Raw genomic sequence first — 25,692 nt, forward strand, 5'->3', positions numbered from 1 at the left:
TTTGGGCCGGTGCCCATCGAGAGAATCGAGAGAAGAGGGGCCGGGTCGGTGGCGCTCAACGGGGACGGACGGACAGTCGGACGCGCACACACTCTCGGACAGTGCACCGCCGCAGACGCGCCACCATGCACAGAAGACACAAGGTAATACTGAAAGGAACTTTTTTTTCTCTGGACGCGCTGAATTGTTTTGTGGGAAATTTACAAAAAGGCGCACCGATTGAGCCCCGGACCAGACTAATTTTAACAATTATTCTCTACACTGCTATTTTTAGAATTGAGACTTGATTTTTCTCAATATCGACAGAGCGGCAGAATCGAGAGATTTTATTCGCACTGAATGTGTATGGGATATTATTCTTGTAAATTAAACATTTTATCCCTATGAGGAAGTATAGAGATAAATTTGACAAAACGATTCCAAAAGAAATAAAAATAAATCATGCCAAGAAGCTGCCAACAGATGGCGCCACCGTTTATTTACATTTTTTGCAATTTCAATACGTTGACGTGCAATTTTGGTGAGTAACAATTTTATTTGTTATGCTTAAACACAAATTATGCCCAACTTATCGCTGTATACACCTTTAAAACAAATTTTCTGGTTGAAAAACCACGCGAAATCGCAGTGGAATTTAAAAAATGTTAATAATTATTGTAAACGAGAACGATATCGCCATCTGTTGCTGACTCTAAACTATATACAAGGACTTTAATTCCTCAACAGGCTGGGTTTATAATAAAATTTAAAAAAATAATCACAAGCCCGGAAAAATTTTAACCCGCGCAGATGAATTTGTAAAAAAATAATATATTAGAAGAAAAAGATTTAAAAAGTAGGATTGATGCATTGTCATACAAATTACCTAGCATTATTTGTTTCTATCACTCCTGATTTCGTTTGGAATCAAAACAATGCAAAAATTTTAACTCTGTTGTCACATTAACACAACAATGCATCAACCACCGAACTGGCAAAGCCATTTTTCGGAATTATCCGAACGATTATTTAGCTGTAAAGCATAGCCTACAGATATTTTGAAATATATTCCAGTAAAATAAATTTAAACTAGTTACGAAAGCCTTTAGATAAATATAAACCTGGATGTAAATAATATTTAAATATTCCTTTCCACGCATCAAGCATTTCGTTCAGCTCAATGTTAAATTGTAGAATATTTTGAAAATGTGCTTCACTTTGGTTAAATATAAATTGTTTTGCATGCTGATTGGTCAACCCAGATTTCCGATAATTCTGATTAATTGTTGAGCAATGTGCGCTTTTAGGTGATCATAGTTGTTGCGTGATCTGATTAAATTTTTTAATTAAAAAAAAATCCATGGGAGGATGACTATGAAACTTTCCCTCTTTTGTCTCAAAATCAAACAATGCAAATTCCACGAGTGAAAAATAAATTAAAATCAAACCTCATATAAGAGACTGGAATTTAGCTCGAGCTGGCGGGGTGCAGTGCTGAATTTTGATTTGGCTGGAGGTTGGGTGTCGGTGTTGCAGCCAGCGTACAATTAAATTTAGATCAAAGGGCGCATTTCGTATTTCTGTGCCGTCGTAAATAAATAAGAGAGCTGGTCGGTCCGTCGGTCGGTCGGGCGGTCGGGCGACGCGTCGGCTGCTTGCTTGCTTGCTTTTATAAATACACACCGCTCGTCGCCACGCGTGAATTCATTCCTGGAAGCTCTCGCGATATTCAATTGTGTGTTGTTTTCGGCGCAGAAATCGGGCGGCAAGCACAAGAACCGGCACCGCGGCGGCCACGACAACGCTGCACAGCGCGATGATGACGAGGAGAACAGACCCCAAGCCGAAGAGGAGGAGGAGGCCGAGGAGCAGGGGAAGGGAAAGGGGGATGCCGACGCCCCCCAGCAGCCCCAATTCAAGGGGCTCACCGGCCCCGTCGAGGTTAAAAATTCGGAAACTATGGGCAGGTGAGAATATTTTAATTTTTGTCGAGTAATTTCAGCTAATCTCAATGATGTTATTTTTTCCTTTTTAAATATTTTAATTTTAAGGGAATAAAAAACGGGAATTTATTTCCAAAATTAGGACTCTCATTGTCAGCAAAGATTTCCAGTCTTCGGTTTATTTTTCTTTTTGTAGAAATCGACAATACCATTTTTTGCTCTTCAAAATTTCATTTATAAAATTCAAATGAATGAAAGAATTTTTTATTTTAAAATGAAGGATTCAATATCCTCTTTGAAAATTGGATGCTAAATGTTTACATTTCTGTACCAAAATAGCCGAGTAAGACATTTAAAATAAAATTTGTGCACGTTTAACAGCTCATTTCCGGCTACTTGAGTACTGCCTTTGTTGCGAAATGTTGATATCGGCACGCAAATGGCTCGTTAGAGCGTCGTTGTGAGAGTTAAAAAAATAAAAAATGCCGACAGCAACGCGAGCAACGACTACAGCGAAAAGGATGAAAATACACATTCTCATTCCTCTTGCGCGTTGTGCAATTGGCCATCCCACCGGCTGCTACGAGTGGAATAGTGGAGAGAAGAGTTTAAAATATGCATGATATCGCTGCTTTTCTGACTAAAGAGCAAAACTTCTTTCCACTTTTTGCCAACGTGAACTAAAATCACGAGTTTCTTGAGTGTTTCCTTGCCTCTGAAGAAAAATTCAATGATTTTGTAAGAAAATAATTGATATAATAGACTCTGAAAGTCTGGAAAAATACGATTTGTTCTTCTGTGATAAAATCCAGCTGCTAAAAGTTTAGAGTGCTCTGGGAGAAATTCACAGGAATCATCTTCGTATATAGTGCATTATATATCCTATAATTAATTAAGTTACCGCGTGTGCATTCATCCCACCGCTCTCGGATTGCCTGAAATTTTCGTATATAATTGGGCCAATTATGGCAGTGCACAGAACTATATCGCTCGACTCGGTTTGAAAGCTAATTCAACTAGCAATGCATAGAGCAGTGCAAAATCCGATTATGCGATATCCTCCTGCACGCAGCACACGATTCCCTCTGCCCCAGACCTATTCAGATCGAATTCCAAAGGCTGAAAGTACTCTCGGGGAAGTGAAAAATATATGTAAAGTCGATTGCTAAAGCTACAATTTACCTAAACGGTGGATTTTTTTAATTAAATGAAATTAACATTAAACCGCGATGTTTTCTCATTTTAATTAAAAAAAACATACGTGCACCCTAATTACAGCGGGAGCAAGATGTGCGATAAAATTGGTTCGAACTGCGCAGATCCAAGATGGTGTCTGAATGTGAGAAACAAAAAGCTCTCTTTGGATTGCCGTACGAGTGTCAAGAGTTTGTTTTTACGATCCAAAAGACACAATTAGTACAAGTAATGCAAATTATGTCACAATATTAACCAAAACTCGCTTCTTTTCGCACATTTTCACGTGACCTTTTTTTCGCGCCATACTCCACCGGACGCCATATCTGCGCGTCGCACGAATCTAGTATCCGCTGCCTAATTATATAAATTAATGACTTAAACGGTCACTCAAGTACTAAAAAAGTTTTTCTGACAATCGTTCTCTCTCCTTCTAAAACCCTCTGTTTTTGGCAATTTTTTTGGCAGCTAGGGAACTTGGAAAAGAGATGATGGCTACATAGAAAATGTAGGGGGTGGAAAAACTTTATCATCTTCACGTTGCTCTAAATAATTACTAAGCTAAAAATAATTAAAAAGTTTAAATGATAATGGAAGTTAAAAAAGTCCCCTTAAATGACGCCACATGACATAAAAAACTTGTTCGCCATCTTGTATAGCACTTATTCATATATATGCTAGATCAGACGCCATTTTAAAAATCATTTTTTCCTGATTATTCCAATCCTCTCAAACATATTAAATTTTTTATGATCTGTTGTGTTTTTGCACTGTCCTGGACAGTTTGTCGAGTGAATAACGCTGCTCTCTGGTACACACGTACGGGTAGTAGTCAGACGAAAAGAGCGGTATATTCCGTATATTCATACCTTTATCAGCGTCAGAATACAAATGGCGCGGTCTATTTATGTGCGAAACAACAATTGTGCTTGTTCGCCGAAACGGAATATCATGCTCCGGCCCATTTGGCCGCGGCTGCACCCGCGTGAATCGATCTGAAGTAAATGCAATGCGCAAATATGGCGAGAGTCGTCTATTTCCATTCGATGCTAATCGCCCCGTGCAAGAAGAGGAATTATTATGCCGCGAGACAACGAGCACCAGCTACGAGCAGGTTATTAATGCTGTGAAAACAGGCCTTTACGGCGCCAATTACACGACGAGAGAGCATTAACGATTACGAGCCAATGAAATACACAAACTCTCGCGATTCTCCTTCTCGAGAGATTTGCCGGAGCTAACGGCTTCTCAAAAGAGCAAATTATGGCTCCCGGGATGAAATGGAGAGATTGCATTAAGCCCCAGTGAAAAGTACTCTTTCAATTTTATTAACGTACTGCGGAGAAAGAACCATGGCCACGCGAGCAAATCACTTTTTATCCCTTATTAAATTTCCTTGCCCGGCCAACTAATGGCAGCTTCCTCCAATAAAATTCAATCAACGGCATTAATAGGAAATGGCTTTCAGAAAAATCGTTAAATTCATCTGTTCAAGTGCTCCATAAATTTTTGTGCTCCAATTAGACATTATAATATTTTATTTTGATGTCTCCTAATTGAAAAATCAATATTCAAATATGTCCTAGATATGTTATATGTTTTTAAAATTTAATTTCAAATCTATTTTTACGGTATTAATGTATACAATTATTTTTCTAGAATGTGTTACACGTAAACTTCAGGGAGCACTGATCAAGATATAAAAAATTTGATACCCGAATGAGGCATTAAATGTATCTCAAATAATTCTAGTAATAATTTCCAATAACTGCGCAGTTCCAATTTTATCAAAACCAAAATAAATTATTAAATAAATTTTTAAAGGGAAAAGTGACAAAAAATTTAATCTATTAGACACGCAGAAATTACAAAATTTACGCAAAACAGTTGGCATTAATTTAAATTTAATTTAAATAAAAACAATTTGCCATTTTTTTCAACAATTTCATCTTTTTGTGTCCAGGTACCTAGTAGCAAGTCGCGACATCGCGGCCGGCGAGTGGATCCTGAGGAATTTGGAGCCGCTGGTGGTGGGCCCGTGTCAGGGTGGCCGTCCGGCGCTGTGCCTCGCGTGCCACGCGCAGCTGGGGCTTCCGCTGCGGCTGGGGGCGCACTGCCCCCGCTGCGGGCTGCCCCTCTGCCGCGCCGATTGCCCTGGGTCCTACCACGCCGCCGAGTGCGCCCTTCTGGTTGCCGGGGGCACCACCCCCCTCGCCCCCGACCTGCTCGATGTGCGGCCCGACCTTTACAACGCCATCGTGCCCCTCAGGTGCCTTGCCCTCAGGGATGCTGACCCTGAAAAGTGGGCTGCCGTCAGTCAGATGGAGGCACACAATGATGTCAGAAGGTGAGATATTGGAATTACTTAGGAAAATCTGATAATTTTCATAAACAAATTAATTATTATTTAATTTTTGCTTAAAAAGTCTCTAATTAAGAAAATTAATTCAAATAAACGTCTCTAGGATGGAAAATTTATTGTATTTGCTGTTCATGACCTGATGTGAACCATAAATTCTGTCTAAAATTTACAATTTGTCAATTCTACCGAAAAACGAAGGTTTGAAAATTTACCAAAAATATCAGAAATGGTTGAAAGTTCAAGTTTTGTTTGTTTTACGTTAATTTTTACTGTAGAAATTGTTCAATAAGATGTTTAACTTTTTTTCTCTCCGTCAAAAATTAAAATTTTCCCTCAATATGAGATGTGTAACTTTCCCAAAACTTAAATTTAGAGAAAAAAATCCGCAAATCTTACAGGGGCGATGAAATTTGAAACTTTTTCTTGTAGAAACAAATTTTCTCCAAGTTTTTATGCTTAAAAATATATAAAAATTTAAAAAAATATAATTTTTCAAAAGAATCACATTATTTTTGTCAATTATTAGCTCTGAAAAATTAGGAAGAGTGATTTTCGTGGTTAAATAAGTTTTAAATATTTATCGTAAGGAAAAAAATGACACATCGGTTGATCAGTCTTCTAGAATTAAAATCATCTGAATGAAACGTAGCATCTTCAGATTTTCCTTGACAGCCAATTGCGACTTTTAATATAAATTTTTCGCCATCGTAAATTTTTCAATATTTGCCCTTTCCTGTTCGTGACTTTTGGGCTTTCATACCGACACCTAATACCCAAGATACCCAATACCCCGGTTCCTGCTTCTTCACATTTCCTTTGCCTTTCGCCAGCTCTGCCCGGTCGAGTTATTATTTGCGTCTTTCGGGCGGCACTCGATGTGGAGAAGCCGTCGTCGGGCGGCCGCACAATTCACACTGCGGATCCGAGATCCGGGCACTAATCTTGCGGCAGGCCGAAATCAAAGCTTTCCTGCGCCACCCCAAATATAATATATATCTGTCTGCTGTTCTCCTCTCCACCTGCCTGTCCGGCCGAGCTGCTGTCTGTCGACGCCAAATTGATTCTCTTTGGCTGCTTGCTCGCCGGCGTCTCATCTTTCATGCAGCAACGGCAGACAGACGTGGGAAAAGTTTGCTTTTAAACGCCCACCTAACAGCTAATAGCTGAGTAAACACGTACCAGGGGGCTTTGCTTTTTCAGTCGAGTCCTAATCGCTTCATAATGCGACTCGCAACAGCCTGCTAAACTCGCCTAATTTGCCGTTTCAATTGCACATACACACACACTGTTTAAATAAACACTCGCAGCTGGATCAAGACCAGATAATTTACTTCTCCTGTCGTTCAAACTGCAGACGGAAATCCGGTGATAAATTTTTTAATATCCCAGATTCATTTTTCTGCGCTTGATTTGCAAGGAAACTCGTCCATTAAGAAGTCAATTTAAATATTTTTAATGTTTTTCTAGTGATTTTACTTTAGCTTATAAATTTTTAATTGAACAATGGGCCATCTCTTGGACAATTAAGACTTTCCTAACTGAGGAACTCTATAAACTTCCTAATTTTCATCTTAATTTGGCTCAGGGAAATTGAATTTCTATGAAAATCGATTCCATTATTGTTACCTTAAAATCATTCCCCTTTCCTTCAAAATTCTCATCTCCACCAATAATCTTCATCCTTACTTCCCCTTTGCTGCCTCATTTTTCATATTTCTTACTCTATAGATTACATTCCCCCTTTCACAACCTCTCCTCTGAGCTTTAACCTTTAATTTGTTCCCCTCCACTCTTTCAATTCCATCCCTCTCTCCTTCTATCAAGATCTCCCCTTTACCACACTACAAAGCTTCTCCCCTTTCCCTCTCCTGCCTCTCCCCTCTTTCATGGAACCTTCATTTACTTCCCCTCTCTTCCAAAAGCAATTATTATTTAATTCTTAATTTTTATTTCTATCCTGCTTTGTTTCAGGGCACGTCCAGCCATCTGGCAGGCGAACGAGCAGCTGGTGGTGGAGCCGATCCGGTCAACGTGGCGGCTGGCGTCCCGCTTCTCGGCCGAAGAGGTGCACACAATATGCGGCGTGTTGGAGGTGAATGCCTTCGAGGTGGGCCCTCAGGGTGGCAGCGTGCGCGCCCTCTACCCGGCTGCCTACCTCATGTCGCACGACTGCACGCCCAACACGAGCCACGCGGACGACGCCGAGCGCCGCCTCTCGGTCCGCGCCACGCTCGCCATCCCCAAGGGTCAGCAGGTCACCCTGAGTTACGCGTATACCCTCCAGGGCACACTCCGCAGACGGCAGCATCTCCGCGAGGGCAAGTTCTTCGACTGCGTGTGCCGCCGGTGCTCAGACAAGACCGAGCTCGGCACCTTCTGCAGCGCCTTAATTGTGAGTTTTTATTTGAAAAATTGCGGGGAAGGGGTTGACCGGGTGCAGGGTGCGTGACGAACTGAAAAGAGACGCAATTTTGAATTTTTGGGTTAATAATTTTTTTGTCAAAAAAAAAAAAAAAAAACAAATGTTAATTTTAGAGCTGAAAAAAAATAGCAAATTAGCCAAGTTTCCAACAGTTGGCTCCACGGTTAATTTAAAATTATTGGGTACTTGCACTGCCCTATATTATCAAATCCTGCTGCTATGCATTCTTAGAGTAAAATTATTTTATTTGTCGTATGCTAACAACCAAATTTTGTTCAGTAAATCGCAGTAGAAACGACATCAAAGATTCTACGTCTTGAAAAATAGAATAATGAATTATATTTAAACTATAAATAAAGTCTTTGCCGTAAAAAATAAATTATAAAAATAATAAATAAAAATGTAAGGAATATGATGGGGGAAATATTTTATTTTTCAAAGGGTTTCCTTTCAAGCAAGGAAAAAGAGGTTCAAATTACATAAAATATCGATCTGGGCCTTTAAATTGTTGGCTTTATTTACATTTCATCGGTGCAGGGTGTTTCTTTATCCATTTAACCTTTCACACGGAATGAGTTCCCAGCAGTATATTTATCTTTCTCGCCGACACAGACCGCTTAAAACGAGAAAATCGAAGGGTAGGCAACCTGCCGAGCTGGTTTGCCGCGCACGTTGCATACGAGTCGCTTTTGATCTCGATTTTCGCTCCATTATTCATCTCCGTGCTAAACCTTTGCACGAAACTCGACGTGGGTACATAAGTTTCCGTTTGAAAACGGTTGTGAGAAATAATTAAAGTGCTGGCTCTGCATTCTGCAGTGCAAACGCAGTTAATTAGGTCCTGGAAGCACTAGATCAGCGCGGCGGCGGCAGCTGGCTCCTAGTGCCCATTTCGGCAATTGTAGCCGGAATTTCAACCCCTGGCTTGTTTCCCGCTCTCACAAAGTGCGTTAATTAACATATATTCTTGTTTAAACGTTGGATCGAACGACAAAGAAGCGCAGCAGTGCTTTTAATTAATTATACGTACACCGGCCCCGCAAACACTTTGTTCAATGCTGGAAATGAGAGCTCATTATACCAAGCTCTAATTGGCATCCGCAGCTCATTTCCTCACGTCTTCAATCTCGCTCTAATTCGCTAATTGCCTCCCTCCGGCTTTGTTTGCCGGACAATTCGAGAAACTTTTCTTTCAAAGGATTGAAGCTTTCCTGAGAAAACAATGAATTGCGTTCTGCATCGACGACGAACTTTACAAGAAGGTTCTTATTCGATTGATATAATTTTTTTATTCGTAGTAGCAACTTAATCTTTAATGTTCAGCTATCGAAATAACAAGGAAACTTAAGTTGTTACATTTGATATTGGAATTGCGCTCAAGCACTTAGAAAAAGGATGTAAGAATAAAAGCGCCATGCAGGGGTAGTTTTTTAATTCTTAATGGTGGGACTGAGTTATGGAGCGTCGAAGAAATACATTTCTTTGCGGATTTCAAGTAATAAATGCTTACTATTCGAATTTTAAAGCTAGTTTTCATTTAATCATGATGATTTTTTATGGTTAGGTCATTTTGCACATCTTGAAGAACCCTTTTGGTCGGAAAATCACTAATCGCTTTTAATTAATTAAATAAATGCTACAAAATTGTCAAGCTAATCTAAAGATACGTAGAAACCCTTTAGTCACTTGGAAAAATTTAATAAATATAGATAACATTTAACATATTTTTTAGCTGCTTAAATTTTTTTAAACAACAATGAAAATGGTGTAGGAACCTGTGGAAAATTCAGCTCTGAAATTAAAACTAATAAAATTAAGCAAGTAAAATTTAAAAAACGTTGCAGCTACAGTTAAACAAAGCCTTAAACAGACATGAAAATGCGTGTGTGAAAGTTCTGAATAGCAGAGTAGTACCATACTGTTGTACTGTATGTATTTTTTTAGAATCGTTAGCTGTCAAGCGCTGGACAAAGAGAGTGGCCATTACATTGTGCCATCAGTGTCATGACTGCTGATATTCAGGACATGCCTTGATTGTTGTTCCGTGCCCATTGTTTGGTTTTACAAGCATGGGCACCAACGGAAAATCCAACAAACAGTCCAAAACTTTCTATAAAAGTTGACGCAATCCGATTTTGGACACCCTTTGCTAAAAAATTGTAGCCTGTAGTTTTACATTTGACATCCTCCCAGTGAATTTTCCGTTCAATGATTGCACGAGCGACAAATTTGGTTCGATTGCATGCACCACTGAAGCTGCAAAACCAATTTTATATATATCCCGAAACGGAACAAAAGAGGGCAGAATGACAGCGCGCGTCGCGTTTGATTGTTTCAGCTGCTCTTTTGTCTGCAATATTTTGTGTTCTTGGAATTCTAGTGCTGCATTGTTATTTCTCGAGTGTGCTCTTCTCTCTCTCTCTCTCTCTGCTCGGCATCTGCGCAGCGCTTAATTCACTTCGCAAACGAGTCAGACATAATACCGTGTGTGCGCCAGCTCAGGGACGTGCAAAATTATTAAATTTTCCGCTCAAAAACGAAAGATATTGCTCCCTCCTGCGCACTCTGCCTCTGAAGTGCAAGAGATTTCTATTAAAACTAGTTCGTATATCATAAAGAAAAAGAGAGGCCGTTTTATTAAAGTTCACGGTGGCGGTAAATATATGTTAGGATCTCTTTACGTGAAAAATTCTCTTTAAAAAACATTTTTTACTTCTATTCGAGTGCTTTTTGAAAGAAATATTATGAATTTAGCTATATAGATCTTCAAAAAGGGTTGAAATCGTTGAAAAATATTTTTAAAATAGTATTTATCTGCGAGCTGATGATTTTTGTATAAACTTACATGTAATTAAATTTTGTTAGAAAATTTGTGTTTCACGTCCCGCTGGTGAGCCTCTCACAAATTAACGATAAAGCACTGGCTGCGAGAAAGTAAAGCCTCTTAAGCAAATAACAAATAAATTTGCCCTCCGCGGCGGCCGGCGAGTGAGCAGCACTTAAAGGGCGGAGCGTGCCGTGTCAAAAGCGATATTTATGCCACCGGCGACACACAATCTGCTCCTCTTGCAGCCTGCCGCCCAGCTCCTAGTTCCCACTTGAATCGCCGAATTCCGCACGCCAACAATGAATATTTATTCGGGACAGCCGATTGTTTTGAATTCCTCAAATTGTTTCGTTAGAGATACTTTTCCTCTTCCTGGAAAGAGGAATGGTGCTGCTAATAACACTGGAATAATACAAGATTTTTATTTTGTTGGTGGAATTTTTCCAGGTTACTGAATTGTTACCGAGGTTCTAAATTTTACTGATTGATTTTTTTTTCATTTAATAATTTTTGCCACGAAAAACCGGTTAAGCTAGGGATTTCTTCAAGAGGGGTGGCATTTAAGGAATTTCTTTTCCGTTTATTCTAAGTTTTAAGTTGTTTTTTAATTTGAAAATAAAATTTCATCAGATAATCAGACGGTTAATTTGTACAGTGAATATATTTAATTTGTTTTTAAGGGTTTATAATCGATGAATTTAGGCAATTAAGATAAGCTTGAAACTCATAAGACAATTTATCCTAAATTTGTATTTTAAGCAAGAATGAGCGAGCAAAATTAAATCTTCCACAGTCTTTGAATTTTGAATTACGCGCCACACTTTTTGGGGTGTTCAGTACTGCTTGAGCTTTGAATTATTCCTCTCTTTGTATTATATTAATTAATTTTCTCATTCTTCAATAAAAAGTAGCAAATATTTAATTGAAAATCTGTAATTTTAATCACTGCTTAATTTTCAAAACAAATTCTGATATTAAAATATGATAAAAAAACAACTTGTTTACTGATTAAAATAGAATACAATATATTTTTGTTCTAATTTTAATTAAATTTAGTTTTTAAATTTTAAATTTGCTTATTTTTGCTAGAAAACATTAAAAGACCATTAAAGGTAATAACGGATGGCTTACATATTTTTTTTTTAAATTATACCCTGGATTTCAATCTAGACCATCACAGATTAATTGACAAATTTTTTCTACACTTAGAGTTAGGATTTCAGTAAATTTATGAAAATTGCTGTTATATTTTAAGCTATACATTTAGCGGGAACAAAAATAATCACTGTTCCTGGTTCCTGTCTTATAAGACAAACATTGCAACATAATTCTTCTTATCTATTCATTTTTTCACCAATAAATTTATTTTTTCTTTTACATTTACCCTGACAGCGGCCACGGAGAAACATTATTCTTGCTATATATAAACACATTTGAAGTTTCCCCAAATATCCACTCGAATTTTGCTTTTAAATTCCATTTTTACGGGCGTCTCCGCGGATTTTTTTCCCGGCTCCGTGCTCACATTCACAGATGAAAAAGGCAAAGAGTTTTTCTGTCTGGCCGGACGGCAGTAAATCAGGCGGCCGGAAATATTAATTGCGCGAGCGGCGAATCGCGCCCTCGAGGCCGGTCCACCGGTCCCCTGGGATTTGAACTGACTGAGTGCTTTCTGTGTGTTGGTTCGCAGTGCCCCAAGTGCGGCGAGGCGCGCGTGCTGCCGACGGACCCGCTGGACGACGCGTCTGCCTGGGAGTGCGTCGCGTGCGCCCAGTACTCGGCCGACGCGACCTCCGTCGACATGCTCCTCCGCAAACTCGGAGACCAAGCCGAGGCCATCGAAGCCAATGATGTTCACGAGTTTGAGGCTTTCATCACCAATCACGACAAACTCCTGCCTCCCTGGTAAAGCACATTTTGAAAATAAATATGAAATATATTTTTTTTTTGAGTAAGATGATTTAGTAAGTAAATTATTAGAGATTTAGTTACGATTTAAAAATCCAATTCATATTTTAAAGAGAAGGAAAATCGCACAGTTTTTCAGTTAAGCGGGTAAAATGTAAATTAGCTCAAAATTGTCATGTCAAAGTGTTTTATCTTTAAGTTAAAGACAATTTCCTTTAAAGAAAATGGCAAAGAGCTTGAAATTTGGAAAAAGTAAACGTAAGATTTTCCGCAAAAACGCAAAATTTTAAAGTGGAATCAGCGGGGACCAGATGTGCGATAAAATTGGTTCCCACTGCGCAGATCCAAGATGGCGTCTGAAAGTGGGAAGCAAAAAGCTTTCTTTGAATTGTTCAACGAGTGTCAAGAGTTTGTTTTTACGATCCAAAAGACACAATTATTATAAGTAATGCAAATTACGTCACAACATTAACGAAAACTTGGTTATTTTCACACAATTTCACGTGATCAGTTTTTCGCACCACACTCCATCGGACGCCATATCTGCGCGTCGTACGAATCTGGTCCCCGCTGAATCGAATGATCGTTTGTTTATTTTTTTAAATAATACTACATGACAAGTTAACCCTATAACCGACCAATTTTTTCATTAGTTGTGACCGAAAGTGCCCCAAAATCCAATTTTTCAAATTTTACTGGTTAGGCCCTATTTTTTTAGCAAAGGAAATCAATTGCTTCCGAGGTGAGAAAAATTACGAAAGTTTGAAAGTGAGGAGATAAAAAAATAGTACTTTTGAATTTAGAAAGTTATTTTTTTTTAAATTGCAGATTTTCGAAAGGGGGTATGTTTGGCCTCATTAAAATTCAGCAGTTTATAGTAGCGTTAAAAACTGCCTATATTCAGAAAGCTGATTAATTTTCAAGCCTTTTTCTATTAAGCAAATTTTTATCAAATTCGCTATTTTCGCGCAAAATTCGCCTGAAATGTCAACTGGCCGTTAGAGAACCTTTAATTGTTTGGGGGGAAATTAGAATATACAAAATTAAGTTAATTTGAGACCTCTCCTTTGAAAACAATGCTAACTTTGAGGCCGATATTCTCGAAAATTTACAGTGCTTCCTATGTCTTTCTTTTTATTTATTTACATGATCCTAAAGACCTGATCAGTATGTGTGTTAAATGATTTTGGTGGGAAATTCACTATCATTCCAACTAAATTGCTCGGAAACCTCTAAAACAGTCTAAATTTAGTCGACTTTATTCTGGAAAAAAAGGTCTTAAAATTCCTAGAGTTGATTGCTACAATATATTTCCATTATAGCAGCCACCACTTGAGAAACTCTCTTTAAAAGCTATTTCTGTGCACAAAAAACTTTTTCTTCAAGCAAAATTGCTATCGAGGTAAAGCAGCAGCATCCACGAGGAAAAACTCATTTTCCGCTTGTCGTAAAGTTTGCATCAGCCTACATATTTCTTTCAATAATCGATCATTTTCCGCATCGAAGCGTAGAATTTAAGCCTGCTCTGTCGCAAAAATAGACATCACAATAGAAGTCGCATCAAGACACATTTTCTCTATGAAATATGACGGATGATTGCACCGATGGAATTTCCACGAATAGGAATTTGCCATGTATTGAGAGTTATGGCAATTTGCAAAGTTGAAATTGAATATTGCGTTTATTGTGTGTCGGCAGCCACTACTTGATGCTCAGCGTGAAACACTCGCTGTGCGAGTTGTACGGAAAAGCCACCGGCTATCTCATCTCGGATTTGAGCGACGACATGCTGCGCAGGAAGCGAGATCTGTGCCAACAACTCCTGTCCCTCATCGACCTTCTCGAGCCCGGACTCTCCAGATTGAGAGGTATATTTCATCTTTTTTCTTTCTCTCGCCAGGCGCAGCCCCTTAGGAAAAAATTGGCCCTTGTGGCGACGGAAAAACTGGCTCTTTGGATTTGGGCTGAAAATTATTATTGGGGAAGTGTAAAACTGATTGTTATTCCGATACTTTTGTATAATATTAACTAAATTTCTGCAAGCTATTAATTAAAAAAAATTATTGTATTTAATTTGGTACAAAGCTATATTGTCACAAATTATTTTTTATTTATTAAATATTTAAAGTTCCATTAAATTGAATTATTGACGCCATTTTTTTGGAAACCTGCGGTTTTGGCTCCAAATTTATTGAAATTTATAAAATCTGCGAGTTAGTACCTATCTTTATAATTAAAAATTAATATTCCTTTATGTTCATTTGCTGAATTGATAGTAATTTTTCAATACAAGCGTCAGCTCTTTCGACGAAAAAATTCAATTTACCCACATTTTTACTTATATTTCGATATAGTTTATAGGCTCCAAATTTAATGAAATTCATACAATAAAAATTCTTACAATGAGTCCAATCTTCATGAGCTGAATTAATAATAATTATAAAATTTAAGCTCTTAGCTTGAAAATCAGGGCACTTAATAGCAAAAATAGCAATTTATTACATATTGATGTTAACAAACCTTGCAAATGTATATAAATTTTTTAAATAAGCAAACAACATATTTTAAATTTTATATTAGCGTTGTTTTAAATATTTTTTAAGATATTTATTTATAAAAATATGTTAATTTTATTTTTGTAAAAAAATATTAAAAATGTTAAGTTTTTTCAAACAATTCTGGAATTGTAAGACCGGCTGATATTAATATTTGTATAAACAAAAACCTTAGAAAGGAAGTGGGATAAATTTAAAATTAATTATTTGTATCGCGTTCCCGTGTCTATTCAGTTAACAGCTCTTTAATTTTAAGAAACCTACGTAATTATTTTCCTTTCTGGTATTTATTTTGATTAATTCTGAATGTGGCGTGGCATTGGTTCGAGTAGAAAGTGCAGCTGTGAAGTGAATTAAACAGCGTCTCGTGCATGTCGTCGATGTCGTGTCGTCGTATGCAAATTCAGCGACAACTTTCGCGACGCAAACTTTGCGCTGAAACAAGGTTATGGAGAACACACGCCCCGCCACTATGCTTGCACTTTGAACGTGCGCCGGGGCGAAATGTAAATTAAAATTTCAGATATCCACGCCAAAGAAATTTAATTAAGGCCTGGGGCCGCGCATCAAATTGCCATCGACGCTTTCACTCTGCGTATATTAAATTGTGCTGAGACATCAGTCCTTTTTCTCTTATGCCAAGCGCCAAGCGCAAGAAAATTGAATGCAAATCGGAAAATGCTACAGGATTCAATCTTTGTGTAGATTTTTATTCACATAATTATGCAAATTCAAGTTATGCAGTTTGCTCGTATCTATTTTAAAATTTATTCATGAAATGTCTGCATGATATTCAATAATTTTAAGAATTCTCAGGGTTGAATTGCAAATAATTTTGTATGGAAAAACAAATTTATATTTAAAATTGAAACAATACTTATGACGGCAGATTTAAGTTGTCCCCCCACTTAAAGTTTATTAGCTTAGGCTAAGGTTAATTAATTAATTAATTCATTGGTTCGAAATAAAATTAATGTAATATTTTTTATTAAAATTAAGAAAGTATTAAACCTCTTGTTTTTAAAAGATAATAAATAATTATTAGATAGAATCTTAGCAATTTTACGTAGCTCATTGTCAGTTAAGAAATAATTTTAAATCCTTTTCAGAGAGAATTAAAAGAAAATAATCCCTTGGAATCCCATCCCATAAATTAGATTTATTTTAAATTTCAAAACTGGCCGTAAAAAATACAAATACATTTTTTTCTCTTCGTAAAATTTTCAGATAAATAATAAAAATTCCGTAATTTCCCTCACGGTTTAAATTACGCCTTCACTTTCAACTGTTTCATTCTTTTAATAAATCGCAATCGCTAATAATTTTCAAAAAAATTTTCGATTTAATTTTTAGGGACGATTTTGTATGAGCTGCACGCGCCGATCATGGTGCTGGCGACGCGGGCGTTCGAGGCGCGAAGCATCAGCAAAAAAGACTTGCAGCAGCAGATGCGGCGGGTGGCGCAGTGCCTCGAGCAGGCTGCCCAAATCCTCGCTCTCGACCCTGAGGACAGCCCTGAGCGCCAGATGGCAGACGCCGCGACCCAGGCCCTCGTCCAGGTCAACGAGTGGCGCCGACAGATCGGCGGCAAACAACAGTGACCAACCAAAAATTTCAAAGGCTGAACGCTAATCCGAATATGCTTGCTCTAAATTTTAACTTTGTGTCCATTTACTGCATTATTTTTATTTTTTGGAAAATATTAATATCTTTTTAAAGAATATAACGCCTGAATTTGAATTCAAATTTATGCGTAATTTTCAGAAAATTCGATTTTGACCAATCAGAAAACGATTCTTTAAGGAAAATGGGAATTTCCGCTGATTTTTATGTATTTTTCGGCAATCAAGCATTTAAGAGGATTATTTTTGATACACTTGGGAAGACGCGGAAAAAGACACGTTTCAGGCTCGAAGATATAATCAGCCTAACGAACGAACCAACTGCACGTTTTGTTGTAATGCAAAGAAGCTCCTTTTCAGCCCCGATTCCCGAATTCCTACACCGCCATTCCCTGCTTTTCCCTTTTTATTTGATTTATTTTGTTGAAGCAGCGTCAGTTGTACGAAAAAATGAAAGAGACGTACGCGCGTTGCCTGCGAAAAGTAAGAGCAGAGCCACCGTGTTTTATCCGACATATTTCTTTCTTTGGGCGAAGAAGCAGCGTTTTGTTTCGCAAATTTAATTTAAAGGGTACATGTCTGTTCTGCTCTCAGCCAGAACTTTTTATTGCGAATGGCACGTTGTCATTTTTTTAATTTTAAAGGGCCGGAACGGCACTGCGGCAAGAACACAATCATGGCTTCTCTTTTAGTCTTATTTAAATTTGTTTCGAAAAATTTTCCAGGTTAAAATATTTAACATTTACAAACTCAAAATAAAATTTCTCATCATACCTTGAACAGTAAAATTGGCAAATTATCTTCTTCAATAAAAAATAAATCTCTTAGGATGATATTTAGAACAAAATAATGCCAGCCTAACTTTCAAATAATTTACAATGCCATGCAAAATATAAAAAAAGAAAACTTCAGATAATTTAGAGCAATATAACAAAAATTATAAGGAAGTAAGCAGATTTTTGCAGTTTAAAAGGCAAAGATGAAAAACAAGAAATGGTGAATTTTTCTCAGAGTTAAAAACGACCCATTTTTAATTTATGTCTTTAATTTCTACAAAACAAACTTGTTGATGGTCGAAGCAATATTTTAAAATTTGTTAAGAAATTTCAAGTGATCATAAACAATATTTTTTAATATTTGAATTTTTAAAAAAATAATTATCCGCAGTTTTGGATGAATTACGTACCTTTTCCATTTTTTTTTTAGAATTTATTTAATTACTCGAAACAGACACACATATCATAAAATCCAAAATTGATTATTTTCTATCTCGGTTTTTATAAAAAATCCTTAAAATTGATCAACCTTTAAAAATCTTGGAAAATTTAAAAAAGCGGCATGAATACGATGAGAAATTGTATAATAAGCTTTTAGGTGGTCACTTTTTCAAACCTATATTAATCACCATTTTCAAGGTTTTATTAATTAATTAAAAAATATTTCCTGGTTTTGATTGGAGATTTGTAATTTGTATTCATTATTATTTTCTAGTATTTTTACCATGTTTGAAATTTCAAACGCAGATCACGATCTGGTTGGGAGCAGAAAGAAATTAGCCCGTGAGTGATCTTGTCGGCTGATAGCGACGAATTTGCGTAAATTATGAGCTGTGATCTGAATTGCAAATGCCAGCGCTCGCTTGCCTTTTCACCCCATTAAAACAGAATAGCGCCCTGCTCTTTTGTACCAAAAATATATGTTATATTGTGAAATAAAACACTCATTTTGGACAGCACACACTACAACTGTTTATTTTTTTCTATATTTATTTCATCGTTTATTATCGGAACATTCGCCAAGAGAGAGAGAAAAAGAGAGGGAAGTAGACATGAAGGGGTTGAATAAAAATACAATAATATCGCCGTATTTTCCAACACCCGGATTTTCCTATAGTAAATTTTTACCGATTTCTTGCAAGGAATATTTTTTCCTAATTTCTAAAAACTAAAATAAATGCAAGAAATCTGCAAAAATGTCAACAGTTTATAACATTAAAAGAGAGGGGGTTTCCACACCCCTTGAGAAATGTGGGGGGCGGGGGTGGCGGCCGGGGCTCAGTCAGCGGCCACCGCCCGCCCCCCGGCTCAGTCTTTGTTTCCTTTCGCGTTTTTTGTTTGTATCTGTTTCTGTTTTTTTTTTTATTTGGGCTGTCACAATCAGACGACGGTGGAGTTGACCTCGGACGGGACGGGCGCCTGCACGGCCGTGGTGCCCGGAGGCGGCGCCGCCTCCGCCGCCACCGCCCACGGCACGAACAGGTTGCAGAAGGTGGCGCGGAACTGCCGGCTCATGATGCAGTAAAGCACGAAGTTGACGGCGCCGTTGAACAGCGCCAGCAGGTCCAGCATCTCGCCCAGCATCTGGTAGCACGTCTGGAAGAAGCACGGACCATTCAGCCCACTCAGTACTCCTAGAACTGCCTGTAAAAACACACATAAAATCAATATTAAACTATTGCGTGTATGGTTTTAGACGCAAAAAGTCGCGGTGGCGTTGGAAAAATCGCGAAACGTGACTCTGGGACTGATCTCAGGGTGGGTTACCCCGAAAAAGGTCATCAGGGTACATCGGGGGGTAGGACTCATCGAGACCTTTCATTTAAGACTTTGTAACTTGAAATCCACCAACCCCTCGAATTTTAACAAAAATAAAACCGTTTTTGCCTGTGCCGAAGGCGTAAATACCGAAAAAACAAATTAAATTTATTTATGACCGCTAAACAACCTCAAAATCAGTCTCCAGATCGACGTCGGGCTCGCGTGTGCGATGGATATCTATGGGAAAATTCGTGTTTGGCACAGAGAATTTAATGAATAAATTTAATCCTTTTTATTTTCCAAAATTCAGCAATATAAAAAATTGTAGAAATTTCAAAAAGGGTTAGATTTTTGAAAACCAAACCCGGGGGGACAAGCCCCACCGAGGGGCATCAACTGGTGCCGGAATCACTGCTCACCGGCGCATAGGTCCCCGCCCGGTCCCCGAAAACCAAAATTTTGTAGTGTCACAAAACACGTTTTTCAGCCTTCAAAAATTAATAGCTCTGCTCCTATTGGTCATAGACTAAAAAAACAATGTTCGTTGGACTGGTGCTCAAATTCTGCGTCGAATGAACGCAAAAGTAGCCCCCGTTTGCCCCCTCCACCCCAATAGCCCCCAAAATCTACGCAAAAATCACCAATTATTCTGATTTATTTTTTAAATTCATCTATGGGCCAGAGGGTGATTTGGATTTCATATCCCTTCATTTGGATTCGTAGAGTCACAACTGGAGGGGGGATTTTGAAACAGGGGTGAGGATTCCCGGATAAAATAATTTAATTTTTAGTATTTAATTTATTTAAATCTTAAAATTGGACAATTTTCTGATATTTCCAGTAGAAATTCTGATCAAATTGTTAATTTCCTGCTTTTGCAGATACGAATCGATTTTTAAACTGCGGAAAATGCGTCAAAGTTCTTAAAAAGTAAAAATATGAGCTCATTTGGAGGCACGGAAAACAAATCCCTATAGAAATTTGAGGAAAAACACGATTTAATTAAAACTGAAACAATAAAGAGCCACAGAGTTTGCACTATATTACAAATTCCCTCTTTTTTACAAACAAGCAGTTTTTCCAGTTGCTTTAACAGCCCTTAAAAAGACTTCCGTTTTATTTTTTCTAGTCTGACGTTAACTGCTTGAATTTTATCTCATTTTTTTGCGGGAATTGCGCCAGAACGGCGCTGCGGGCCTTTTCGCGTCGCGAAAATCGACATTTTGCCCTCGGCAGTGGTATGAATATGTGATGAGAGCGGCTCCAAAGTTTTAGTTGCAAAATGCGTGCGGCTGCAGCTGAATCGCAAATTATACATCATCCCAAAAACTCCCAGTCGTAAATTTTTGATGCACTTTTCAAAAACAAAAACCGCACGCTGCAAAGTTTCAATCTAGCCGTAAAATAATTTTTTACGGCAGTGCGAACTTTCCTTTTACGATTCACTAGAAAAATATTTAATCCCTTCTCATATACTTTCTGGTTTTGTCTTCATTTGAACAGCAATTTTTCAGCAGTAAACAAGGCATAAAAAAGCCGTTTTTGGCAGCTGCCGAGAAAAAATCTAATTCCATTATGATGGGGGCGTTTTTTTTTTCATTCGCCACTGCTGCTTGCGAGATAATAAAGCGTTTTACGGCTGTGCTGCCGAGTGTATCGGAAAGTCATTGAATGCATTAATTTCCAATGCCCGACCAGCCACCACTATTGGCCGCCAAAACTTTCAGAGTGAGATTTATGTATTCTTGGCAGCAGCACTCGAAAAATCGCGTCAAAACTCTTCTTTCACTCGCGGCGGCAAACTTTGTCTCAAACTTTCCGCCACTGTGAATTTTAACTCGCTCTTTAGCCACTTTTAAATAGGTAAAATATCTTTCTTAAAAAGAATTCTGGAAAAAACTTTTACAAAATACAATATTTGTTATATTAAAATATATTTTGTAGTTTTTAAAAATTTCTATTGTTTCAATAAAATGTTAAATTTAACGTTATCTATACTTTTACATTTAAAATTTTAAATAAATATATGAAATCAATTTTTAATACATAAATTTTCAGACAATTAACAATTTTAATTTTTTTTATTTTAATTCTATATTTTTAATTTAAATACAGTGATGTATTGAGTAACTTTTAACAAGTCAAAAACTAATTGAGAAGCAATTCTTTCCTTCCTTAATTTTATACGCGTATGGCAAATGAGTGAAATGAATTTGGCAAAAAATAAACAATTAATTAAATATTATGTCAGAAAATTTCGAACTACATTAATCTTGATGCCCCAATTGCAATCGATTTATTTTGCCTAACGTACCTTCAAGCTTATCAAGAGGGAAATAAATATCCAGCAGAAACGATATTGTCAGTGGCAGCTGCGCGAGAGCGAGAATAAAATATGAATATTGAGAGCTATCGTCGCTCGCGGGTCGCGAGTTATTAATGCGTCCGCGCGCTTTTCTTTCTCTTTGTGCAGCAGCCCTGGCAAATTCGTTTTTAATGAGAAACTTCGCCGGTACAAATCGAGCCGTGTTTATTCATTAAAAGGGCGTTCGTCGCAATTGGCCCTCAAATTGACTCGTTTTCCGCTTTCCACCCCCGCAACTGCGATGAATAAAGTAAGAAAGTTAGTGTTCCGGCGCTTTCATGGCGCATTTACTGCCTCGGGGTGGTGCAGTTCCTTTTCTTTTTTCCTGTTAAATAATTACTTACAGTTAGATTCAAAGCAATTTAACTTTTCTTTGTCTTGAAAATTTGTTGATACGGAACAAATTAAAACAAAAAATTGTTCAAGAGATACCACTGAACTTTTTAAATATTGAAAAATTCCTCTTAAGTATTTTTTATAATAATTAAATTTTTTTGTCAACTAAAAGCAACAATCACGCCAACTTAACTTTTATTTAACAGACGAATCTAATTTTTTATTTGAATAATGGACACATTATAAATTATTTTGTATTTTTAACACAGAAAGATTAAAATGGTTAAAATGCAAACTTTGGATCTGAAAATAATTTTTCGCTCTAATTAAATTTGAGAAATTAATTCGATTTATTTGTTTTCCACATTGCAAATTAATCTGTAAAGATTAAAAATTAATATATGTGTTAAAATATTATTCCTATTAATAATTTTGATTGAATATATTCGTAAAATACGGATTTAATGAGTTAGGCATTAGTTAAAGAATTTCAAAAGGGACCTAATCACACTTTAAACAATTGAATTTGTGCAGCAAAAATATCTTAAATTGGTTTAAATAGAAGCCGTAAGCTTTTAACGTATCAATTTTTATCAGATTTTAGTATTTGATGTGAAATTAGCTTTTAAATTTTATTTTTAATCTTGCTATTCATTAAGGATACTACTGATATTCAATTTAATATTTATAAAAAAAGTGAGGCTTGTTTCAGGAAATTTTAATGTGAATTACGTGAAATTACATTAGCGTCTACATATTATATATATATTTTTTTTACTAATAACAAGTAAAAATATTTATTTAAATCCTAACAAATTTCAAAGTATGAGCAGAAAATTAATATTTTTTGTTATTTTAATTATAGAAACATATATTTTTACTGTTAAAATTTGTACGTTAAATTTGCGTTTAAATTAACTTTAAACTGAGCTTTTGCCATTTATTTTAAAAGTATTCAACTTATTAATTTTATTTTTTAAATTGCTTTTAGGCAGAAAAAAATCTTCAGTGATTTTAAAAACAATTTTAATTTAAAATTGATTTTTTGAGCTTTGAAATGTATAGATAGATGTTTAGGCAAATTCGTCTCCTTTGATGATCGAATCTATTTTAAGCTACCACTGTGTTGGCTTTGGGGCGCATGTGTTCATTAAAAGACGATTTGGCCTGGCTTTTTTTATTATGGGCCGAGGGCAAATTGGTCCAGGGGATTTGCGGGCGGGCTCACCTGTGGCAGCTCAGTGGCGAGGAAGAGCAGCGTGACAGCGACCAGCATGCGCGTCGTCCGGTCCGTCCGCTGCGAGATCCGCTTTCCCCGCGAGTTTTCCTCCCCGGAGAGTCTGATCTGGATCTGGAACACACAAAGCAAAGCTTCTTTTATTCTGCCCTCAAAGCAAGCGACACACACACAGAATTTCCCGCTCTTTGTACCGTTCTCTTTTCAAAAGCTGGATTTTTTTTCGTTTGTTTGTTTGTTTGTGGTCGGAAAATGTTGTTTAGATTCAGGATGATCGCGAGTTTATCTTAACAGACGTGCTTTGAATCGGAAATAGAGACCAAAAATGGAAGCTTAAATCTTTCAAAGAGCATTTCTGAGACGAGAATCACGCCAAAAATGTATTTCTATTGAATAGAAATAAATTGAAAACTTTCCTGGTGTCTGAAGAAACGAAACAGAAGCAGAGGCGTAAAATTCGCACTTCCAGTCTTAGAAAAGGGGATATAGGCACTGTTTTTGGCAGCGGTGACCAAATTCATGCGTCCAGTAAATTATGGCGCGAAAAAATGGTCTCGTGAAAATGCGCGAAAAGAACCAAGTTTTTGTCAATATTGTGACATAATTTGCATTATTTGTTCAAATTGTGTCTTTCGGATCAAAAAAACAATCTCTTGACACTCGTGCAGGAATCCAAAGAGAGCTTTTTGCTTCCCACATTCAGACGCCATCTTGGATCTGCGCAGTAGGAACAAATTTTATCGCACATCTGGCCCCCGCTGGTATTTGGATAAAAAAACGTGAGGATTACCATTGGCAGGTTCTCAGGCGTGGAGAGCAGTTTCTGCGAGTGTTGGTGCGCCTTGACGAGCGCCCTGATGAGACAAAGGCTCAGGGCGGAGAGCAGTATGCATGGCAGCAGCTTCAGAACGCAGCCGTTGAACCAAAAGTGAAAATGGTACAGCGCTCCATCTGCCGAAAAACAATCAATCCAGGACGAAAATTAAAATTTATTTTGGATTTCTGACAGTTATAAACCAAACTAAAATAAAATTACGTTAATCGATCAATTTAGGAGAAATTTATTGACCTAAAAAGCTACTAAAAGGATTTTGCAACAAAAATTCCAACTCAAAGTGTCGAGGAAAGATATAGAGCTCGTTCGTGTTGGTGGTGGAGACGACGGAGGACGGAATTGATGAACTCGTAAAAGAAATCCTCTTTCCGCCGGTCCAGCACGGGTGACGAGAGACGCATACGAGATAAATAAATCAAAAGGAGCGCATGCTTTCGGTCTTCAGCTCGAGTTTTACGGCCGAGTGATTTGCGACACGGAAATATTGCGCGCTGGAACGGCAACACGTGACCCACCTGAGGCTAGTAGAACAGATTACTCATAAGCAGTTACGTTTAAATTTAGGAGAAAAATTATATTTTATTAAAAAAATAATTTTTCAGATTTTTCCAAGTAGTAGAAGAGAGAATCTGGTTCCTATCCGAAAAAATATAAAGGTCATCATGATCAGTGCATTTTGTGACGTCATAAAAGACACGTTTCCCTTCAATCGAGTTTGTTTCCTCTCTTCAAAATTCCCTACCACATTTTTTTCTCATTTTCCACTTTGATATTTGACTTTAAACTATCTCATAAAACCCCTTTGAGATAAAAACGAGGAATATTCGTACCAGTTGCCTCGGCAAATTCAATTTCTCTGCATCGAGATGAGTGCCGTGTGCGCGATGCAGAGCTGGGAAATTGTCGGTGAAAGGTTTGCATTCAATCTATTTTCTTTTTTTCGGGGCGAGTGTTGCGATGCGATATACACACCAGCAGCCGGTGCTCTGTGTGTATTGATTTCGGGGTAAATATTTGGCGTGCAGAGAGAGTTTGGCGGGCAAATGTGAAATGCGGGAATCCGCCGAAGAGCAAACTAATAATTGAAAGGCTCTCTGCAAAATTGCCGCCTCTCGTCTAACCATGCAAATTGTTTGAAGCGCGAGAGACTGAATCGTATTACGCCTGGGTATACAAGCTCTTGAACTGCTCAAATGGCGCTGTTTGTGTTTGATTTTGCGGAAACTACGCCGCGATTCCGCGCTCATATTTTATTTGTTGAAGGCCAATTCAATTGGAAAATAAAAATTTATCGCTGCGGAGCCCAGTCGTGAAATGAACACGCTCAAATCGTAAAAAAACGCTGCCAAATGATCTTGAAAAGACTAAATCAGAAGAGAACATGACTGTCATGGAAACTCTCCAAATAAATTAAATATTTGAAATTGAAAGGAATGTATATTAATGAAAATTGTTTCAAATAAAAACATCTGCAGCATCAAAAAGGGAGCTGTGTGTCTAAATTCAAGATTAAATAGAGATTCAAGCCAGGGGTTTAGTAGAAATTTTCAAATCTATTCAATACACTAGT

At 37.4% G+C, this 25,692-nt stretch overlaps 2 protein-coding genes across 3 annotated transcripts in view; one reads left to right on the forward strand and one right to left on the reverse strand.

The window, feature by feature from the left end:
* On the forward strand, positions 1 to 18,549 carry SmydA-4 (SET and MYND domain containing, arthropod-specific, member 4). Its single transcript, XM_065483923.1, has 7 exons — positions 1 to 143; positions 1,735 to 1,946; positions 5,080 to 5,463; positions 7,450 to 7,870; positions 12,418 to 12,632; positions 14,334 to 14,503; positions 16,544 to 18,549. Exons 1-7 carry the CDS (start codon positions 126 to 128, stop codon positions 16,789 to 16,791), a joined length of 1,668 nt encoding a protein of 555 aa, XP_065339995.1. The 5' UTR covers positions 1 to 125; the 3' UTR covers positions 16,792 to 18,549.
* The window catches only part of LOC135939506 (G-protein coupled receptor dmsr-1-like), a 26,601-nt gene continuing 19,116 nt past the window's right edge, over positions 18,208 to 25,692 (reverse strand). For both annotated transcript variants that reach the window (XM_065483925.1, XM_065483924.1), the window contains exons 5-7: positions 24,078 to 24,238; positions 23,279 to 23,401; positions 18,208 to 19,232 (exon numbers count right to left, since the gene is read on the reverse strand). In XM_065483925.1, the coding sequence (XP_065339997.1) occupies positions 18,969 to 19,232; positions 23,279 to 23,401; positions 24,078 to 24,238 (548 nt within the window). In that variant the 3' untranslated portion in view covers positions 18,208 to 18,968. The remainder of the gene's footprint in view (positions 19,233 to 23,278; positions 23,402 to 24,077; positions 24,239 to 25,692) is intronic.

This window comes from Cloeon dipterum, chromosome 3 (genome assembly GCF_949628265.1).
Source record: "Cloeon dipterum chromosome 3, ieCloDipt1.1, whole genome shotgun sequence".
Taxonomy (NCBI): domain Eukaryota; kingdom Metazoa; phylum Arthropoda; class Insecta; order Ephemeroptera; family Baetidae; genus Cloeon; species Cloeon dipterum.

Coding starts and splice junctions, on each gene's coding strand:
- SmydA-4 (XM_065483923.1), top strand. Junction 1,947..5,079: donor AATTCGGAAACTATGGGCAG/GTGAGAATATTT, acceptor TTTTGTGTCCAG/GTACCTAGTAGCAAGTCGCG. Junction 7,871..12,417: donor CCTTCTGCAGCGCCTTAATT/GTGAGTTTTTAT, acceptor GTTGGTTCGCAG/TGCCCCAAGTGCGGCGAGGC.